Source organism: Ahaetulla prasina, chromosome 13 (genome assembly GCF_028640845.1).
Source record: "Ahaetulla prasina isolate Xishuangbanna chromosome 13, ASM2864084v1, whole genome shotgun sequence".
In the NCBI taxonomy this organism is placed as follows: domain Eukaryota; kingdom Metazoa; phylum Chordata; class Lepidosauria; order Squamata; family Colubridae; genus Ahaetulla; species Ahaetulla prasina.
Window position 1 is genome coordinate 13804163 of NC_080551.1, and position 20067 is coordinate 13824229.

At 41.8% G+C, this 20067-nt stretch overlaps 1 protein-coding gene across 3 annotated transcripts in view; it reads right to left on the reverse strand.

Annotated features, from left to right (window-relative positions):
* Positions 1 to 326: 326 nt before the first annotated feature.
* HAPLN3 (hyaluronan and proteoglycan link protein 3) overlaps positions 327 to 20067 on the reverse strand; it is a 28695-nt gene continuing 8954 nt past the window's right edge. For 2 of the 3 annotated variants that reach the window (XM_058156021.1, XM_058156022.1), the window contains exons 3-6: positions 9311 to 9459; positions 6731 to 7099; positions 4040 to 4342; positions 327 to 2223 (exon numbers count right to left, since the gene is read on the reverse strand). In XM_058156021.1, coding sequence (XP_058012004.1) covers positions 1943 to 2223; positions 4040 to 4342; positions 6731 to 7099; positions 9311 to 9459 — 1102 coding nt within the window. In that variant the 3' untranslated portion in view covers positions 327 to 1942. The remainder of the gene's footprint in view (positions 2224 to 4039; positions 4343 to 6730; positions 7100 to 9310; positions 9460 to 20067) is intronic. The other variant, XM_058156023.1, reaches the window with a different exon arrangement.

Here is a 20067-nt window from a genome sequence, read left to right on the forward strand (position 1 = left end):
TCAGGAAATTTCTCCTTAGTTCTAAGTTGCTTCTCTCCTTGATCAGTTTCCACCCATTGCTTCTTGTCCTGCCTTCAGGTGCTTTGGAGGATAGCTTGACTCCCCCTTCTTTGTGGCAACCCCTGAGATATTGGAAGACTGCTATCATGTCACCCCTAGTCCTTCTTTTCATCAGACTAGACATACCCAGTTCCTGCAAATGTTCTTTGTATGTTTTAACCTCCAGTTTCCTAATCCTCTTTGTTGCTCTTCTCTGCACTCTTTCTAGAGTCTCCATATCTTTTTTACATCATGGCGACCAAAATCACATCCAATTGATATCCAAGTTACTTCTTTGTGTGGTGTCTTCCAAGTTTTATTAGCAGATATTCCAGAAACCCCATCTTTAGACACACACACACACCCAAGACAGTGTTCAAGTCACATTTGACAATACAAAAGGTATGGAGGCAATTGTTCTCCAAAATAACGGTTTGGTTGAATGTCCCAACAGAGTTTTGCTTGTTCTGCATGCAAAAACTGAGAAAACAATATGGCTTAGTGAGATGCGTTCACCCAGGTTCAGATTTGTCCACCCTTACAGCAAGATTGTAAATGGTACTTTGTTTTCTGCTCAAACTGGTCTACCTCTAAATTAGAGGAGGTTTTTTTTATGTAAAGGTACAGGTTCCCCTCGCGCATATGTGCTAATCGTTCCCGACTCTAGAGGGCGATGCTGATCTCCGTTTCAAAGCTGAAGAGCCAGCGCTGTCCAAAGACGTCTCCGTGGTCATTTGGCCAACATGACTCAATGCCAAAGGCGCACAGAACGGTGTTACCTTCCCACCAAAGGTGGTCCCTCTTTTTCTACTTGCATTTTTTACCTGCTTTCGAACTGCTAGGTTGGCAGAAGCTGGGACAAGGAACAGGAGCTCACCCCGTTAGGCGGCACTCGGGATTCGAACTGCTGAACTGCCGACCTTTCGATCGACAAGCTCAGCGTTTTAGCCACTGAACCGCGTGCCTTTTTAATTTTTTATAATGTAGGGTTTTACAAAGATGGAAACCTGGATTCATACATTACTCCAAGCCGTAGTTTAACTACGGTTTACTAAAAGGTTGGGTTTGCACAACAATCTATGCCCAAACCAAACAAAATACAAGACAGCAAAGCTTATTGCATAAACCCAGCCATTCCACTTTCTCCTCGCTTTATAAAAAGAGGGAGGGGATGACTGGGTGACATCACAGGCACTGCTCAGTACGGAACTAAGTCCAGTTCATCAATAAACAGAAGGAATTGCAATTTCCCTCCCCACCCCCCACTCCGTTCATATCGACAGCCTGAAGAACAGGAGAAAAGATACAGAGAAACGGGCCCTTCTGGATCCATTTTTGCCCTGAGAATAGCCATTTCGCTTTGAAAGTTGTAAATATTGGACCACTTAAGACGAGATCACATGCTACTAAGAATTGGGGATTTCACACCGGAGCAGGTATTCCTTTCTCCAGAGAGTTATTACAACAGCTGCCTAACCGGTACTTCAGATGGCATGCCTAATCTCACTGACAGATGTTGGCAGGAGCAAAAAATACCATGAAATTGCAAAAAACAAAAAAACCCCATCATAATCAGACGAGCATCTTCTCGCATGCACGGGGCCCCCCACATCCCTAAGCTCAGGTTGTCCGACCACATGATTAAATGGGCATCGAAGGCTGGAAGCTCTTCCAGTCAGGACTAAGGCAACTCAATTTCCACATCACAGCTTGTACAGCATTTTCTGTTTCATTACAAAAGTGTGTGAGTGTTTTGTTTTGTTTTAAGAAAACAGAAACTTGAAAACATACAGTTAAAACAGACCTCCTCCCCCCCACTCACCCCAAAGAGACTTGCCCTTTAAATAATAAACTCTAGGCGGTGATAAAAAGGACACCGTCCACTGATGAAGGAAGCTTTTCCTTAGCTCATCTTGTAACAGAAGACTCCAAATTTCCCAGTTTGGGGAAAGCCAAAACTTCGGACTCCTGGTTCTGGTGGGCCGCAGTTGGGTCGGGGAGAAGTGATGGGGTAGCGCACACTGCCATCCGCCAACCAGCCAGAATTGCAGCAGTCCAAGCCCAAGAACTTCCATGCTGAGTAGAGCTGGCCCACCTTGGCAATTTCGGCTTTGTCATCTTGGCACGCTTGCTTGGCTTCTTCTAAGGTGAACTTCTTAGTGTGATCAAGATAGTAGACAGTCCCTGTTTGGGCAAAGAATATTTTACTGATATATATATATAAATAAAGAGTAAATAGGGGACACGGTGGCTCAGGGGCTAGGACGATGAGCTTGTCGATCGAAAGGTCGGCAGCTCAGCGGTTCAAATCCCTAGTGCTGCCGTGTAACGGGGTGAGCTCCCATGACTTGTCCCAGCTTCTGCCAACGTAGCAGTTTTGAAAGCACCTAGAAATGAAAGTAGAAAAAATAGGGACCACCTTGGTAGGAAGGTTACAGCGTTCCGTGCGCCTTTGGCGTTTAGTCATGCCAGCCACATGACCACGGAGACGTCTTCGGAAAGCGCTGGCTCTTCGGCTTTGAAACGGAGCTGAGCACCACCCCCTAGAGTCGGTAACGACTAGCACATATGTGCCAGGGGAACCTTTACCTTTACCTATAAAGAGTAGATTGTGGACTGGACCAGTTGATTATGGACTGGACCGGTTGCAAAGCACTCATTCTCTTTTCTTTTTAGCAATTCTGACTTTTTTATTTTATATATATCAAATATTATATAAATATATCAAATATTTAGGTCTTTGGTTATTCGGGTTTTCTCCCGCGTAAAATTAGAAGTGTCTTGGCGACGTTTCGACGAAGTCTCATTCGTCATCTTCAGGCTTCAGCTTCGTGCTTCTGGGAGCACGAAGCACGAAGCACGAAGCAAGAAGCACGAAGCTGAAGCCTGAAGATGACGAATGAGACTTCGTCGAAACGTCGCCAAGACACTTCTAATTTTACGCGGGAGAAAACCCGAATAACCAAAGACCTACATACAAACACCCGCGAAAACCTCAGAAAACAAATATCAAATATTTATATATATAATATATATATAATATATAAAATATGGCATAGGACCGGGTTATTTATGAGACCGCCTACTGCCACCAATTGCCTCCCATCGACCAGTGCGCTCCCACAGGGAGGGCCTCCTTAGGGTGCCGTCAGTCAAACAATGTCGACTGGCGGCCCCCAGGGGGAGGTCCTTCTCTGTGGGGGCTCCTGCCCTTTGGAATGAGCTGCCTCCTGGGTTGCGTCAACTCCCCGACCTCCGGACCTTTAAACGCGAGCTTAAGACTTTTTTTATTCCATCGTGCGGGGCTAGCCTAATGAAATTTTAGTGGGGTTTTTATGAAGTTTTTGGGATTGTTTTAATTTGTTGGGCCAAATTTCAAAATTAGTTTTTAATTATGTTTTAATTCTTTGTGTATATTCATGTTGTTTTAAATTGGCTGTAAACCACCCTGAGTCCTTCGGGAGAAGGGCGGTATAGAAATTGAAACAAATAAATAAATAAAAATAAATAAATATTTTATATATATAAAATAAAAAGTCAGAATTGCTAAAAAGAAAAGAGAATGAGTGCTTTGCAACCGGTCCAGTCCATAATCAATTGGTCCAGTCCACAATCTACTCTTTTGATACTTTTCATTTGATTAATTGCTGTTTTCCAAGCTCTTTCAAAGCCGGACGTGTGTACAGGACACATTATCAGGGGATCACAAGTTATATCACCACGTGGACATCACCAGAAAGAGAAAAGTTCCCCAGCCTATTACCTCTTTCTCAATTCATCTGCCTCTAATATGTCTATGGAGATTCTCAGTCCTCCAGGTTATGGTTGTCCCAAAGGTGCTTTTTCAAGAGGCAACTGGACTTCCTTGGTTTTTCTTTGAACATGTTTCGCGTCTCATCCAGGAAGCTTCTTCAGCTCTGACTGGATGGTGGGGAATGGACCTTTGTAAAAATGGTCCACTTCTACAAATAGTCGCTGCCCCAAAGATAACCGCACTCACCTTTCAGAGCAGAAGAAAAGCAAAAGACATCAAAGTGGTGGAGGTTCTTGTGACGCTCTCCATAGCTTCTGATACCCGGCTGCAGGTGATGCCCACCACAGGGTTCCCGGGGTACCGTGATAGGATACTGGACTGTGCCATCAATCAGCCAGCCAGCATTGCACCAGTCTAAGCCGTCTAACCAGGAGTTGAAAAGCTGGTCAAAGGAGGCTATTACTGCATCCTGATCTTCACAGATCTTCTTGGCTTCGTGGAAGTTAAGCTTATAGCGCCCATGGGGAGGCTGGTACGGAAAAACCACTCCTGGGTCGGGAAAAGCGAACAAATACAAATGGAAAGATTACTGAATGTATGCATTTTGTAACTGAATAATCCAAGGTGCAAAACAACGTACGGCGTCACATCGATGCCTGGAATTGACTCAAACCCAGTTTAGATGACCTTGATTTGGGAGAAGGTTGTGTAAAACAGAGATGGGCGACTTCGTGGCCATCTTGACACGGTTCGACTGGAACGCATAGCATCCCCCACCGCTAACCATACTGTTAGTAAAAGCTGGATCTTTTTTTTTAGTCAGCAACAAAGGTTGCTTGGTTTTTAAAATATATCTTCAGATTACAGGCCGCATATTTTTGCTTTGGATCTAGATTATGTCAAAGCAATCACACAATAGGCTGCTGCTTACATCAAAATGGAACTCTGTCGCTTTCGACAAGACCTAAGTTTAACTCATAGAATCATCTATTGTAATGTCCTTCCTGTTAAAGACTACTTCAGCTTTAATTGCAATAATACAAGAGCAACCAATAGATTTAAACTTAATGTCAACCGCTTTAATCTAGATTGCAAAAAATATGACTTCTGTAACAGAATCATCAGTGCTTGGAATACTTTACCTGACTCTGTGGTCTCTTCTTATAATCCTAAAAGCTTTAACCAAAAACTTTCTTCTATTGACCTCACCTCATTCCTAAGAGGACCATAAGGGGCGTGCATAAGAGCACAAACGTGCCTACCGTTCCTGTCTTATTGTTTTTCTTTTCTTCTTCCTATATATATATATGCTTATACCTCCTAATATTTCCTCATATATATGTTTATATACTATATAATCTTTTTGTATGATGTTGTGTATGATGTTGTGACAAAATAAATAAATAAATAAATAAATAAATAAATAAATAAATAAATAAATAAATAAATAAATAAATAAATAAAAGGATACCAATAAAAAAAATGACAGATTACTGGTGACATCTGGTGGCCAGAAAAAGGAAGAAACACTAATGTTATTTTACCAAAATAAATATCATTGAGCCATCCATCATATCTATCTATCTATCTGTCTATCTATCTATCTATCTATCTATCTATCTATCTATCTATCTATCTATCTATCTATCATCTATTCTATCATATAATCTATCATCTATCTATTATTTATCTATCATCTATTTACCCTGTTTCCCCTAAAAGAAGACATCCCTGATAATAAGCCCAATCTGGCTTTTGAGTGCATCGCAATAAGTACAAATATGATTTGGGGGCATCTTGTTCCGTGGTTTTGTTGTATATTTTTAATATATTTTTGCATCTGCATTTCAACTTCTACCTGAAAGCTCAAGAGAGCATATATGGAGATTGCCCTCTATTCTATTGCTACAATAACCTAGTGAGCGAAATGTATCTTTAGAAGAGCAGACAGAACCTGGGGATGGGGTCAAGTGAGCAATAAGCCTAGAGTCATTATGCTGCCCCAAGCAATCCAAGTCCAGCCACCCTTGAATTCTGTTGACTCTTACCTAATGCCAATTTAGTGACCATTAGTTGCCTTGATTCTTGTGAAAAAGCATGATCAATAAATAATCTTAACTGGAACTTAATGTGTAATCCTGATTCTTCCTGCCTGACAGCATCTGTCTCTCAACATCATCCAGAAGCTCTGGAGCCAACTGGATCTCTACAGTTCAAGGCCAACTTCTTAATCACATCATTATATCTCAGAATAAGTAGTGCGGTGGCCCAGAGGTGGCGCTCTCACCTCACAATCAGGAGGCAGTGAGTTCGATCCTAGGTAGAGGCTGATTTTTCTTTCTCTGGGCAGAATGAGAATATATCTGCTGTGAATTCCGCATTGGCGACAGGAAGGGCATCCGGCCAGTAAATACTTAGCTCCATTCAGTTGCCCCAAGTCAAATCATTACAGGATCATTAAAAGACATATGTGTGTGTGTGTGTGTGTGTGTGTGTGTATTTTATATATATGTATGTATGTATGTATGTATGTATGTCGGTTGGTCTTGGCGTATTCGGGTCTTTTCCCGTGTAAGGTTGAGAGTATCTTGGCGACGTTTTGACGAGATCTCACTCGTCATCTTCAGGCTAGTGCTTACGGCTTCGTGCTTTGCTCGCACAAACACGAAGCTGTAAGCACCAGCCTGAAGATGATGAGTGAGACCTCGTCGAAATGTCGCCAAGATACTCTCAACCTTAAACGGGAAAAGACCCAAATACGGCAAGACCTACATACCTATACCCATGAAAACCTATGAATATATATATATATACATACACATACACATACCTATACCCATGAAAACCTACGAATATATATACATACACACACACACACACACACACACGTGTGTGTGTCAATCAGAATATTGATCACATCAGCTCCATCCTACTCACCTTCCAGTTCTAGATCCACGGTCCCACTTTCATCCTCCAGACCATCAATGACTTCACAGCGGTACTTCCCAGCGTCATTCAAGCGCAGGTCATTGATCACCAGCGAGGCTTCATCAGCAGACTCTTGCTGGAGATGAGTCCGTCCACGGAACTCGCCAAAGCTGCGGTGATTTCGCCCAGATGCCACCAACACGTCTCGATCTTTAGAGTTGTCCTCCCGCAGCTTGGACCATTTGATGCGGATCTTGCGAGGGACGTCCAGTTTAGGCACGTAGTGATAATGGCAGGGCAGTGTAACGTTGGCACCTCGCTGGGTGGAGACGGCATCGTCGGAGGTCTCAACCGTCAGTCGGACACCGTTGAGCAGACCTGAGAAAGGAAGGAACCAAGGTTGGATGTCAGGTAACACATCTCAAAATACCAGGTCCGGTAGAAAACAGTGGGAGAAGGTGCTTCTCAGGTGACCAATAGTAGGAAAAGGTAAATCTCAGGTGAACAATAGTGGGAGAAGGTGCATATCAGGACAACTTCAATGGGAGAAGATGCATCTCAGGTGAACAACAATGGGAAAGGGTAAATCTCAGGTGAGCTACAATGGGAGAGGTGCATCTCAGGTGACCAATAGTGGGAAAAGGTAAATCTCAGGTGAACTACAATGGGAGAAGATGCATCTCAGGTGAACCACACTGGGAGAAGGTGCATGTCGTGTCCCACTCCTCCGCTGACGGCCGGGTCAGGGAAATCCGAATCAGGCTTGCCTCTGCAGCTCTGCCCAAAGTCCTAGCAAAGTCCTCAGAGCAGGCAGGAGACCAGTAAGTGACTTCAGCAAGATATGTTTAGACTTTGCCTGACTCAGAGACTGCCAGAAAGCAGATCCTTTATCTAGGCCATGGGGTGTGGCTCCATGACTCAGCACTCATTAAGGCCTGCCCCTCCCTTCCTTCTGTTGCCTCCGCCTATCCAGTCTTCTGACGCGAGGGTCACTCCAATCAGCCGCTGTTGGAAATAAACCTTCCTCAGGCTCACATGCTGTGGAGGAGGGGGAGGGGTCTAGCTGCTCCGTTTGCCTGGGCATGGAACCAGGGCTGGGGCCGGGGGGTGCTCCCTCCTCTGCAGCCTGCTTGGGCATGGAGCCAGGGCTGGGACCGGGAGGTGCCCCCTCCTCTGCAGCTTGTCTGGGCATGGAGCCAGGACTGGGGCCGGGAGGCATACATTCCTCCGTGTTCGGGAGCAGATAAGAAGGCCCCAGCTGCTGTGAGAGCGGGCAAGACACAACAGTGCATCTCAGGTGACCAATAGTAGGAAAAGGTAAATCTCAGGTGAACAACAGTGGGAGAAGGTGAATATCAGGACAACTTCAATGGGAGAAGGTGCATCTCAGGTGAACAACAATGGGAAAGGGTAAATCTCAGGTGAATTACAGTCTCCAGCTCTGGTTTGCAGGCACCCTAAAGCAGGGCCTTGCTATTAATTTTCCCAAGGGGCCACGTAAGAAACTGGACTGTTGCAGAGGACTGAACCAACAGGGAAATGAAGGTATATAGCATGCACACACACTCACATAGGTAAATTGAAAAATAATAGCAGTTGCCTTCAAAATAAAAGCAATCCATGTGGGCCAGACAGGGTCAACCAAAGGACCAGATGTGGTTCAGGAGCCATAAAATGCCCAAGTCTTCCCCAAAGGCAAACAAAAGGCTGGACTAAAATGGACCTTGGATTAACTCAGTAGAGCAATTTTTACAATTTAATGTAATTTGCAAAACAACCACAGTGCTATGACATGTGTGCATTTCTTATTAGGTCAAACAGTTCTCTGACCCAGTAAAATCATATCAAAATGAAATGGAAAATTGCGAAAACTCAACTACAGCTTTTCTTTCTTTCTAATATTAAGTTAAGTGATGCCATGTCCTCCCTCTCTCAGTGCCTGGAGGCTGTTAGGGGTTGGATGGGGACAGGAGTGAAATGCTCCCGGTTCAAACCGGATCACCTGATCCAGTAGCAATGGCGGCGGGTGGTTCGGGGAACCGGTAGCAAAAATCCCTGCCCCCCTCCCCACCCCAGCTGAGCCACGTGATCATCAAAGGGGTTTTTTTTCTTTTAAAAGCATTTTTTCTTCAGCCGAAAAAATGCTTTTAAAAGTTAAAAAAAAAAGCCTCTGATGATCACGTGGCTCAGCTGGGATCGTCAGAACCCTTTAAAAGCATTTTTCGGTTGAAGAAGTTGTAGAAAAAAATGCTTTTAAAAGTTAAAAACAAAAGTTGGCCATGCCCACACAGTCACATTACCCCCCACCCCCACAACCAAGCCATGCCCACAGAACCAGTAGTAACAAATTTTACATTTCACCACTGGATGGGGAACAACGGGTTGAAATGTGGTTTTTATATTCTGTAAGCCTCCTTGAGTCGCCATGGACGAATAGGCAACAATATAAATTTAATAAATAAATAAATAAATATTCTCATTCCAGAGCCTTGATGTTTTTTTCTATACATTTTCAGTGAATTGACTTGTTAACTATTTATTCTACCCAGGTACTCATTTCTCCCATCCAAACGGTATCTTCTCCATCACCTTGATCATCACCTTTATCATTCATGGGTCCGTCATAGTAGAAGCCATTGTAGAAAGGTAGGCTGCCATGACTACTCCTGGTCTGTAGCAACATCACCACCAGGGGGAAGAGCATCAGTTCTGGAAGACTCTGGAACTGGAAGGGAAACCTGACAAGTGAAGGAAGAAACCAGCCAGATTAATAGTGTCTTACTATATTGCCTCACCAGGGGGCAGCATCAAACTGATCTTAGGGGATCCCCCTCCCCTCAAGCTAAGCAAGATAGATCCATAGCATGGGACAGGAAGGCAAATATAGTTTATTAGTTCTGAACTTATATGAGCCGCGTTGGTGCAGTGGTTAGAGTGCGGTACTGCAGGCTACTTTTGCTGACTGCCGACTGCTTGCAATTTGGCAGTTCGAATCTCACCAGGCTCAAGGTTGACTCAGCCTTCCATCCTTCCGAGGTGGGTAAAAGGCAGTGGTGCAATCCTCCGTCGGCTGCCACTGGTTTGCTGCCCGTGCATGCATAATGTGCGCCAAATGTGTGCTATGTGCGCACGTATGCACATTGCATGCCAGATGCATGCTGTGCATGCATGTGCAGTGCGTGTCAAACACACGCTGCATGTGTGCATGTGCAGTGCACACCAAACGCGCATTTCGCATGGAAAAAGGAGCCATTTGAAGATCATTAGAACGGGGGGCGGGAGACAGCTGTGCCGCATGATTTAGATTCACTAGAAAGCAGGATTTCTAGCAAAGCTAAATCCCGCAGCACAGTTGATCATCGGGAATACCGGTTTAAATGAACTGGTAGCTTTTTTTTTTACTACCAGTTCGCTCAAACCGGTAGTTTTTATTACTACTGGTTCGCCCAATCCGGTGCAAACTGGTAGCATTTCACCCCTGGTAAAAGGAGGACCCAAAATTGTTGGGGGCAATATGCTGACTCTGTAAACTGCTTGGAGAGGGCTGTAAAGCAGTATGTAAGTCTAAGTGCTATTGCTATTTATATCCCACCCTTATTACTTTAGAAATAACTCAAGGCAGTGAACACATAGAATACTCCTTCGTCCTCCTATTTTCCCCACAAGCACAACCTGTTAATTAGATGAGAGAATGGGACTGGCTTCAGTCACCCCTAGCAGCCTTCCATGCCAAAGGCAGGACTAGAACTCACAGTCTCCTACTTTTTCAGCCAGTACTCTAACCACTACACCAGATTGACTTAGGTCAGTGTGTTGTATCTCTTAGTGATCCTGACTTTTGGAAAGGGAACTGCATTGGCAGTCCAACTGAATTTGTACTGTACTGAGACATTTAAAGGAAAAGAAATATCTCGGTAAAAATAGGGTTTTTCTGCTTCCTTCTTTTTTTAAAATTGTATTGATTTTTTTATTAATTACATTTCTTAATAAACATCGTGTTGTCTGGGTATTTAATTTGCTTAACAATACTGATTATATTCTTAATCTCCATCACTTTTTTTCCCCCCAACCAACTGGTAAAATACCGTAATTTTCGGAGTATAAGACGCACCTTAGTTTTTGGGGAGGAAAATAAGAAAAAAGCTGATTGGCAGGTGGATCGGCCTCTCGGAATACCCCCAATCAGCTGTTCCAAGAGGTGAATTTTAGCAACAGGTTCCTTGGTTGTGAGCTCTGTGCCTTCCTTGCTTTTTTTTTTTTTTTTTGCTTTTCTTTCTGCCTCTAAAACTTCTGAAACTCTGTTTCAGAAAAAACTTTTTTTTCTGCCTCTGAAAGCCTCTGAAACAGCTTCAGAAAAAAATGCCTCTGTTTGGGGGCTTCTTTTCTGAAGCTTCATTTCTGATGCTTTTTTCAGCCTCTGAAACCTCCGTTTGAGAAGCTGGACAGGGCTACATTCGGAGTATAAGACGCACCCAGATTTTCACCCTTTTTGGGAAAAAAGGTGTGCCTTCTACTCCAAAAAATACAGTAGATTCCATGTTTGATTTTGTTCTGTGTCTTCTTTCTGCTTAATTTTCAAGGTCAGTCAACTTCCTTCTTAAGGACTCGGGTTTGGGTTTATCCATGCTCCTTTTCTTCCCGCCTTCAAATTTCTCCCTGGCTTCCAAACGTCAAATGATACTTGGACATTTTTTTAAAATAGTAGATTAGAAACTCATATCCTCATATCATTACACAGAAAGAATGTATTTAATTATTCAAAAATACGAATTGATAAAAAATGGGGACGTTTTGGATGAGAGCTTGGAGGAAATTAACCAGTGTAATCAGGACTTGGAAAATGGAATGGAGGAGATACAAACAAAAGTGGATAAATATGAAGATATGATCGTGAATAAACAAGTTGATGTAAAGAAGTTTTCTTTAAATAGTTTGGATGAAATGCCTGAATTTGTGCTACAGGAGGCTGTCTCCCGAACTGAAAAAACTCACAGGGTTAATGCTTTCCAAGAGTTCTCTTTTTGGACTGATGAAATATACGGCAGTAATTTGTGGATTCTTGGACATAAGGAACTACTAGGAAATATTGTGATTGACTTTTCAAAAGGAGTAATGAAGGAAAGACAGAGATTAATGCATCAAAAAAAATGGCAAGAGACAAAAGTATTATCCTTGAAACAAGGTTGTTTTGAAATATTAACAGACAAAAATATTAGTGTCCCTGAAAGACAATATGTGAGGAAGATCTGGAAGAAATGGGTTGATTATATGTTTTATATCTATCATAAAAGACTAGATATTTGGATTTATACTGGATTTTGATGAGGAAGGACTAAAGTTGAATAGATATTGTAATTTTCTGTATTGAAATTTTATAATGTGTTGTACTGAATTTTAAATAGAATATTCTCGAAAGATCTTATGTAAGAAAGACCTGGGGGGGAAATTATATGGTTATAGAAGCTATAAGGGAGATATTCTCTGAATGGGATTGGATTTTTATGCTTTAGCTGGTTTTAAATACTTTAGGATTAATTTGTTCTATTGCTTTATATATCTTATTACTGTTAATTGTTAATTTTTTTTGAAGGATTTTGGTTATGTTAGGAGGAAGTCAGAGCTAGAGAGGGAAAATTGGTATAATAGTTTTGGGGGGAAATTTTCTTAGCATATGTTTGTTTTATTTTTAACTATACCTTGTGCTTGTTCCGGGAAGTTAGGGGGGAGGGGGGAGGGGATTAGTGAAGGGAGGGGGGTTGGGGAGAAAGGGGGAAAAAATTTTGTAAAACTTTTTGAATAAAAAGAAAAAAAAGGAAAAAAAAGAAACTCATATCCTGTTTGGAAAGAGGATTTTGTTTCATTTTGGGGGTTTCTTTGCATTTAGGAAGCAACATTTGTCCGCATGCTGAGAAAGATATGCATCTCCTGAAAAAAAATGTTCAAAGGCTGGAATTTCAGAGTCGTTTCCAAATGTCATGACTTCATGAAATCATTCTTTTATTTCGCCCTGCGAGATGGGTGGTCTCTACATTTGATACATGAAGTAAAGAAATTAACGTATTTAGAAGGTTGCTCCTCTTCCCCCAGGAATTCACGGATTCCTCCATAAACCACTTTTTCACGGTTTTTCTCTGCTGTGTTTCATCACTTTTTTAAAAAAAATTAGATTATGCAAGTGTCCTCGAGAAAATAACTGTTCTGACTTCGGTGTTCCCAAACCACGAAGCAGACTCCTTATCCCGACAAAAAACCCTTTTTATTAAATTACTGTGAATTTCTCTCATTCACCTTCAGCAAAGTCTTTCAAGGGAGCATTTACAGTCACAGACTTTATCTGGCTTGGGGATCTGCCAGGCTGATATCTTCAAAACTTGGCAACGTATCTCAGAGAGTCACAAACCAATTAGGCGAACTAATTGTCTCCTGCAAACTCCACTCCCCTTTCGCTCTTTTATTCCCTCTGGGAGGGGCCATTCACCGTCCACCTGTAGCCTTACTCCCGAGTCGACCCTTGTTCTTTAGCTGTTCCCTTCATCTGGCAACAGTGTGCATGTGCACTCTGGGAACAGGCTCCATCTGCTCATCTGCCTCACTGATGTCCGATTCCAAAGGCAGCTGATAACTGGCATACGGCCCTGGCCCCCTCTCTGCCTCCGACGCAGAGCCCTCATCAGAGCCTTCCCCAGACTCCAGGACTGGTCCATGTTCTTCCCCAACCTCCTCACTGTACGAGTCTGCAGCCAGCTCTGCTATTTAGTAACTAAATAAAAGTCTACAGTTAAAGGATAAGGGTTCTCTCAACCTGAGTTCAATTTCTGATGACAACACAAAGAGGGCCAGTTCCTTGGCAGCAGTCCTGAAGTGGCTTGTAATTTCCTTCTTCAAGGAAGTTTTACTAACTTTTCCATCTAGCCTATAATTCTGGAATTTCCTAGTGATGTCTCTCTCCACCAAGTGATTCTGCTTAGCCTTTTTATAATCAGCCAACGTCAGCTAAGTAATGTTACCTTGCTGGGCAAAACTATTTCGGAATGCTTTTATGGCTTTCCAAGTGCCATAAAATATTTTTAATTCCAAAGTTTCTAAAACTTTTCTTTTTTAAAAAAGAAAACAACACCAGGGAAACCACTTCTCAATACGTCTTTGTTCTTTTCTATTCTTTGAATCTAAAACATTTCATGATGAGTACATTTTTTGGTACTCATAGTTTTGGGCTCACTTAGCCTAGAAAAGTATAAATACTGTGGCTGTGTGTTTTTGGAGAATGGCTTTATATAACTTGGGTGAAGGTCTTAAAGCTGAGAATTCTAAGTGGTTGGCAACCCTTTTTTTTTCAACTCTTAGCGTTGGAAGAACAGATTCAGTAGATGTTCAAATGTTCATTCTTAAGGGGACTGAAGAAGAATAACAGAATAACGGAGTTGGAAGGGACCTTGGAGGTCTTCTAGTCCAACCACCTGCTCAGGCAGGAAGGCATATACCACTTCAGGCAAATGTTTGTCCAATCTCTTCTTAAAAACTTCCAGTGTTGGAGCATTCACAACCTCTGAAGGCAAGTTGTTCCACTGATTTATTGTTCTGACTGTCAGGAAATTCCTCCTTAGTTCTAAGTTGCTTCTCTCCTTGATTAGTTTCCACCCATTGCTTCTTGTCTTGCCCTCAGGTGCTTTGGAGAATGCTTGACTCCCTCTTCTTTGTGGCAGCCCCTAAGATATCGGAACACTACTATCATGTGTCCCCTTAAACGACAGACAGACAGACAGACAGACAGACAGACAGATAGACAGAGATAGACAAACAGACAGACTGACATAGGCACCTCCATAGAAATGGGACAATAATATGGAAGAAATTTGAGATTTTCTTCTTCTACATTCTCAGTCATACAGGTCGAGGTTGACCCAAAGGTGGTTTTTTAAAAGGCAACTGAACTTTATTTTTTCTCTTGAAGTCATTTTGCTTCTCATCCAAGAAACATCTTCAGTTCTGATTTAAAATAAATCGTGGTCAGGCAGAGATTCAGCATCGTACATATGTGGTCTGGGCTGAGGTTAGAATAGAAATAGAATAGAATAGAATAGAATAGAATAGAATAGAATAGAATAGAATAGAATAGAATAGAATAGAATAGAATTTTTATTGGCCAAGTGTGATTGGACACACAAGGAATTTGTCTTGGTGCATATGCTCTCAGTGTACATAAAAGAAAAAGAAAAAAAATACCTTCATCAAAGGTACATCATTTACAACACAAATGATGGTCATAGGTTGCAATTTAACCCTTAATGATAGCAACAAAAAGTTACAGTCATACAGTCATAAGTGGAAAGAGATTGGTGATGAAAATGATGAGAAGATTAATAGTAGTGCAGACTTAGTAACTAGTTTGACAGTGTTGAGGGAATTATTTGTTTAGCAGAGTGATTACATTCTGGAAGAAATTGTTCTTGTGTCTAGTTGTTCTGATGTGCAATGCTCTGTAGCGTCATTTTGAGGGTAGGAGTTGAAACAGTTTATATCCAGGATGTGAGAGGTCTGTAAATATTTTCACAGCCCTCTTTTTGACTCGTGCAGTATACAGGTCCTCAATGGAAGCCAGGTTGGTAGCAATTATTTTTTCTGCAATTCTAATTATCCTCGGAAGTCTGTGTCTGTCTTGTTGGGTTGCAGAACCAAAACAGACAGAATCAAAACAGACAGTTAGTTCTGTCACCTAATGTGTTGTCTTGTAGCAGTCGTTTCTTCACTTCCACGACAGCTTCACCTGCTGGAATGCAGGTGAAGAGTGAAGACACATAGTAAGAAGCCATAGTCTCATCCAGATTGAGTTTTAGTTTCCAAACCTTGCTGAGAAAGTCTGAAGAACTGAAGATGCATCTTGAATGAGAAGCAAAACATCTTCAAGAGAAAAAAAAACAAAGAAAGTCCACTTGCCTTTTGAAAAAGCACTTTTGGAACTCTTCTGGAATTTTTTTGTTCCCATGTAGTTTATAAGCCAAGATTTAATGAAGGAACTTCATTCCATTAGTAAAGTAAAGGTAAAGGTTCCCGTCACACATTTGTGCTAGTCGTTCCTGACTTTAGGGGGTGGGGCTCATCTCTGTTTCAAAGCCGAAAAGCCAGCACTGTCCGAAGACGTCTCCATGGTCATGTGGCCGGCATGACTAAACGCCAAAGGTGTATAAAACACTGTTACCTTCCCACCAAAAGTGGTCCCTATTTTTCAACTTGCATTTTTTATGTGCTTTCGAATTGCTAGGTTGGCAGGAGCTGGGACAAGTCACGGGAGCTCATCCCGTTACGCGGCCCTAGGGTTTTGAACCGCTAAATTGCCGACCTTTCGATTGACAAGCTCAGCATCTTAGCCACTGAGCCACCGTGTTTCATTAGTAGCTAGCCCTAATCCTGCTTTCTTCTGAGCCTGCTCCAGATCAGAGAGCTGTTTCTACCTGCTGCGACTTAGATCAAATAACATAAAAGAAATCAAATCCAATATTAGGGACCACCCACTCTTGGCATGCTATCTAAAATCCAACTGTTTCTGCCGGCCTCAAAAATATTGCACACCCTTAGTGTGGAGCCCTCAAATACCAATGAACTCAGGTGAAGCACGTACAAATCTCATACTTATGCAGTTAACTGTGCCTCACCCTCCTCTTCCCCCCTGCCCCAGAAAATAATTAATTTGATGGAAAAATGTTTCAACAGAACTTCATTGTATCTTACAGACGGTGCAACTAATTAAGTGACGTGACTGTGTCTTTAATTTCTCCTCCAATGCAAGAATATGTCTCTTTCTCTCCTTTTTGCAGAGCAAAATTATTGCAAGTTGCCTTGCATGATACAGTAGTGGCCAAATTTGTGGAAATGTTTTGGGAAAAGTGTATTTTTGAGGTCTGATAGCTAATAACACCACTTGTTTTTTTGGAGTTTCAAGATAATCATATTCCACTGCTGGAATAGCCTGGGAATAGCCCAGACCTTCACCCAATGGAAAATCTATGGCACCGACTAAAGAAACTTGTTAGTCAGAAGCGACCCAGCAATAAAACCCAGTTAATAGAAGCCATCATTCAATCTTGGTTTCATATTATAACAGCTGCAGAACTAAAAGACTTGGTTCACTCCATGGGAAGATGTTGTAAGGCCATAATTCATGCTAAAGGTTACCCAACTAAGTATTAACTGACACGGTGATCATTTTTGTATATCTCGTTTTTTCTATGTGTTTCACTTTTCTTCTTTATACTGCAACTGCTATTCTAATAGTAAATCCTTCATAAAAGTTATTGCATTACATTCTTGATTAAATTATCTTTCCATTGATATATAATTTTAGGATACTACTCTAAAAAAAAAGTGGTGTTATTAACTAGTTTTAGAAAATACAGTTTTCCCAAAAGGTTTCCACAATTTTGGCCACTACTATAGATTGAATCTCAAAATATTTCTCCTTTCTGCCCACAGAGGGCGCTTTGCACCATCACTAATTTTTCCCTGTAGCTATGTTTGCTCAGAGATTTGACTTTTTGGCCTCCGGGCTAGGCAAAGATTGAACCTCCTTTTGAAATTGCTACTCCCTGTCTGCACCAAAGGAGCAGCTTTATAAAGAAGATTCCCCACACACACACACAAACACCCCTCTCTTCTTATCAAGGCCGTAAATGGCCTTTCTCATCACACCCACATATTTCAGAAATTCACTTGCTTAGCTTCTTACTTTATGGAACCCAATAATGAGTGCCTTTCTTAGCCCTGTGAACTCTGGGAAAAAAATGTCAGAGTCAGCCATTATGGTAACTGCAAGCTGATATGCCAAATTACAGCAGAAGAGAGCTAAAATTTCAAAAGATCTAAGCCCCAGAGCTCATTGTAAAATCATTGCAAAAAAAAAAGCATTAAGAGTTGTAAATCTTTACTTTACTAAGTTTTCTCTCTGGTAACACTATACTCCAAACTAGGGCATATAAAATCTTTGCCAGACCTATACTTGAATACTGCTCACCTGCCTGGAACCCTCACTGTATTTCAGACATCAATACATTAGAGAGGGTCCAGAGATATTTTACTGGAAAAGGACTCAAATCTTCTGCTCGAAATAAAATTCCCTATTCCACCAGGCTTGAAATTTTAGGTCTGAATAGCTTCGAACTATGCCGTTTACGTTCTGACCTATGCTTAGTTCATAAGATTATTTCCTAAAATGTTCTACCTGTAAATGAATACATTAATTTCAACCATAATAACACAAGGGCTATCAATAGATTCAAACTCAATGTAACTCGCTCTAATCTTGATTGTAGGAAGTATGACTTCTGCAATAGAGTAGTAAATGTCTGGAACACTCTACCTGATCCTGTTGATAGTCTCTCTAATCCCAAATACCTTTTACCTTAAACTGTCTACCATGGACCTTTCACGTTTCTTAAGAGGTCCCTAAGGAGGCGTGCATAAGCGCACCAGCGTGCCTACCGTCCCAGTCCTACTGTCCTCAATTATATGTAATCATTCTATGTGTTTATGGCTGTTTTGCCTATTTACATCCTTTTTTTGTGTGTGTGCCAATTTTTTTCATGTGCCCATGTCTATGTCTATACTGTTACTTGTTTCCTTGTACTTGTTGACGAATAAATAAATAAAATGTCACAGAATGCTTACTGTTCGGTGGCAGAAAACTGAGAAGATGAAAAGGCAGGTGTTGGAAAACAGCATAACTAGCTGGCTGATGCCTTCAATGGGAGCATTCCAGATGACGTATTCTGTAGACCTCATATTCTGGAATCAAGGGACAGAATACCCTTGTGCTATCCTCTTATTTGCTTAAATTTCTAGAATAAGCCATGTTTAAGCACCAGAGGGCAGAACAAGAAGTGATAGGTGGAAGTTTGCTAAAGAGAGCTCCAACCTAGAAATAATTTTGGTCACCACACTATAAAAAAAGATGTTGAGACTCTAGAAAAATGCAGAGAGGAGCAACCAAGATGATTAAAGGACTGGAGGCTAAAAGATATGAAGAACGGTTGCAGGAACTGGGTATGTCTGGTTTAAAGAAAAGAAGGACTAGGAGAGACATGATAGCAGTCTTCCAATATCTCAGGGGCTGCCACAAAGAAGAGGGAGTCAAGCTCTTCTCCAAAGCACCTGAAGGTAGGAAAAGAAGCAATGGGTGGAAACTAATCAAGGAAAGATTCAGCCTAGAAATAAGGGGAAATTTTCTGCCAGTAAAAGCAATCAACAAATGGAGCTTCAGAAGTTGCTGGAGTTTCATCACTAGAGGCTTTCAAGAAGAGACTGAACTACCATTTGTCAGAAATGATGTAGGGTCTCCTGCCTGGGCAGTGGGAGGTGGGGTTGGATTAGAAGACCTACAAGGTCCCTTCCAACTCTGTTAATCTGTTTAATCTGTTTAACGAAAGATACATTTTCTGACGGTGACATTGGGAACAATTAATGAATGGAGCAGCATCCCTCCAAGAGTTGAGGGTGTTCCATCACTGGACGTTTTCAAAAATAGACTGGAGAGCCATTTGACCAGGATGATATAAGATTTCCGGCTTGAGGAAGGTGTTGGATTAGAAGATCTCTGTGGTCCCTTCCGGCTTTATGTTCTATTTCTTGAATAAGCCTCAGTTCAATTCAGGTTCTTGAATAAGCCACAGTTCACAGGCAGAGATTTGGCCACGGTTTAACAACCCACAACGACTGCATTTACACGTGAAGGCCAAACCAAGCCAACCACATCATGGCTTTGTGCAAGCCACATTTGTTTAAATGCAAAATGCCTGGCGTTCCGTCCCCGTGTGCCTAAACTAAGGAGACATATTTCACTTTGACAGCAAAAGTATTTCCTTTCCAACCGAAAACACGGTAAGAATTGCTTGTTTCTGCATTCAGCCGTCTGCCCATATTTCTGAGCTAGCAGCTCACACCTATGCAAGTTAAGCAGTGTCCAAGTTCCATAAGAGCACATGGAGTCGAGCCCTAGGCTGCTGTCTAACTGAACATCTGTACACATGTGGATGTATCCATTGAGCGTATCGGGATTTAGGATTGCAGCCAAATCTCTGTGTATTTAGTTCCTTGAATGGAAGACGCAAAATAAGGTATGTAAGCAAAAGAGAGAGAGTCTGTTAACAATGCTGTAGAAGCAAAGATCCAGCTTTTAAGGAAGGGTAAGAATAAAATCTCTGCCAGTTTATAATTTAAAATTCAGAACAGTGTCTCATGCAGCGGAGAAGCGATAGCCTCATCTATGGCGTTAGAGAATGGGTTCAAAATATGCTTTATTTTGACATTTAAGTCACACCACTCATCTATTGAATGTATTTATTACATTTAAGAGCCAT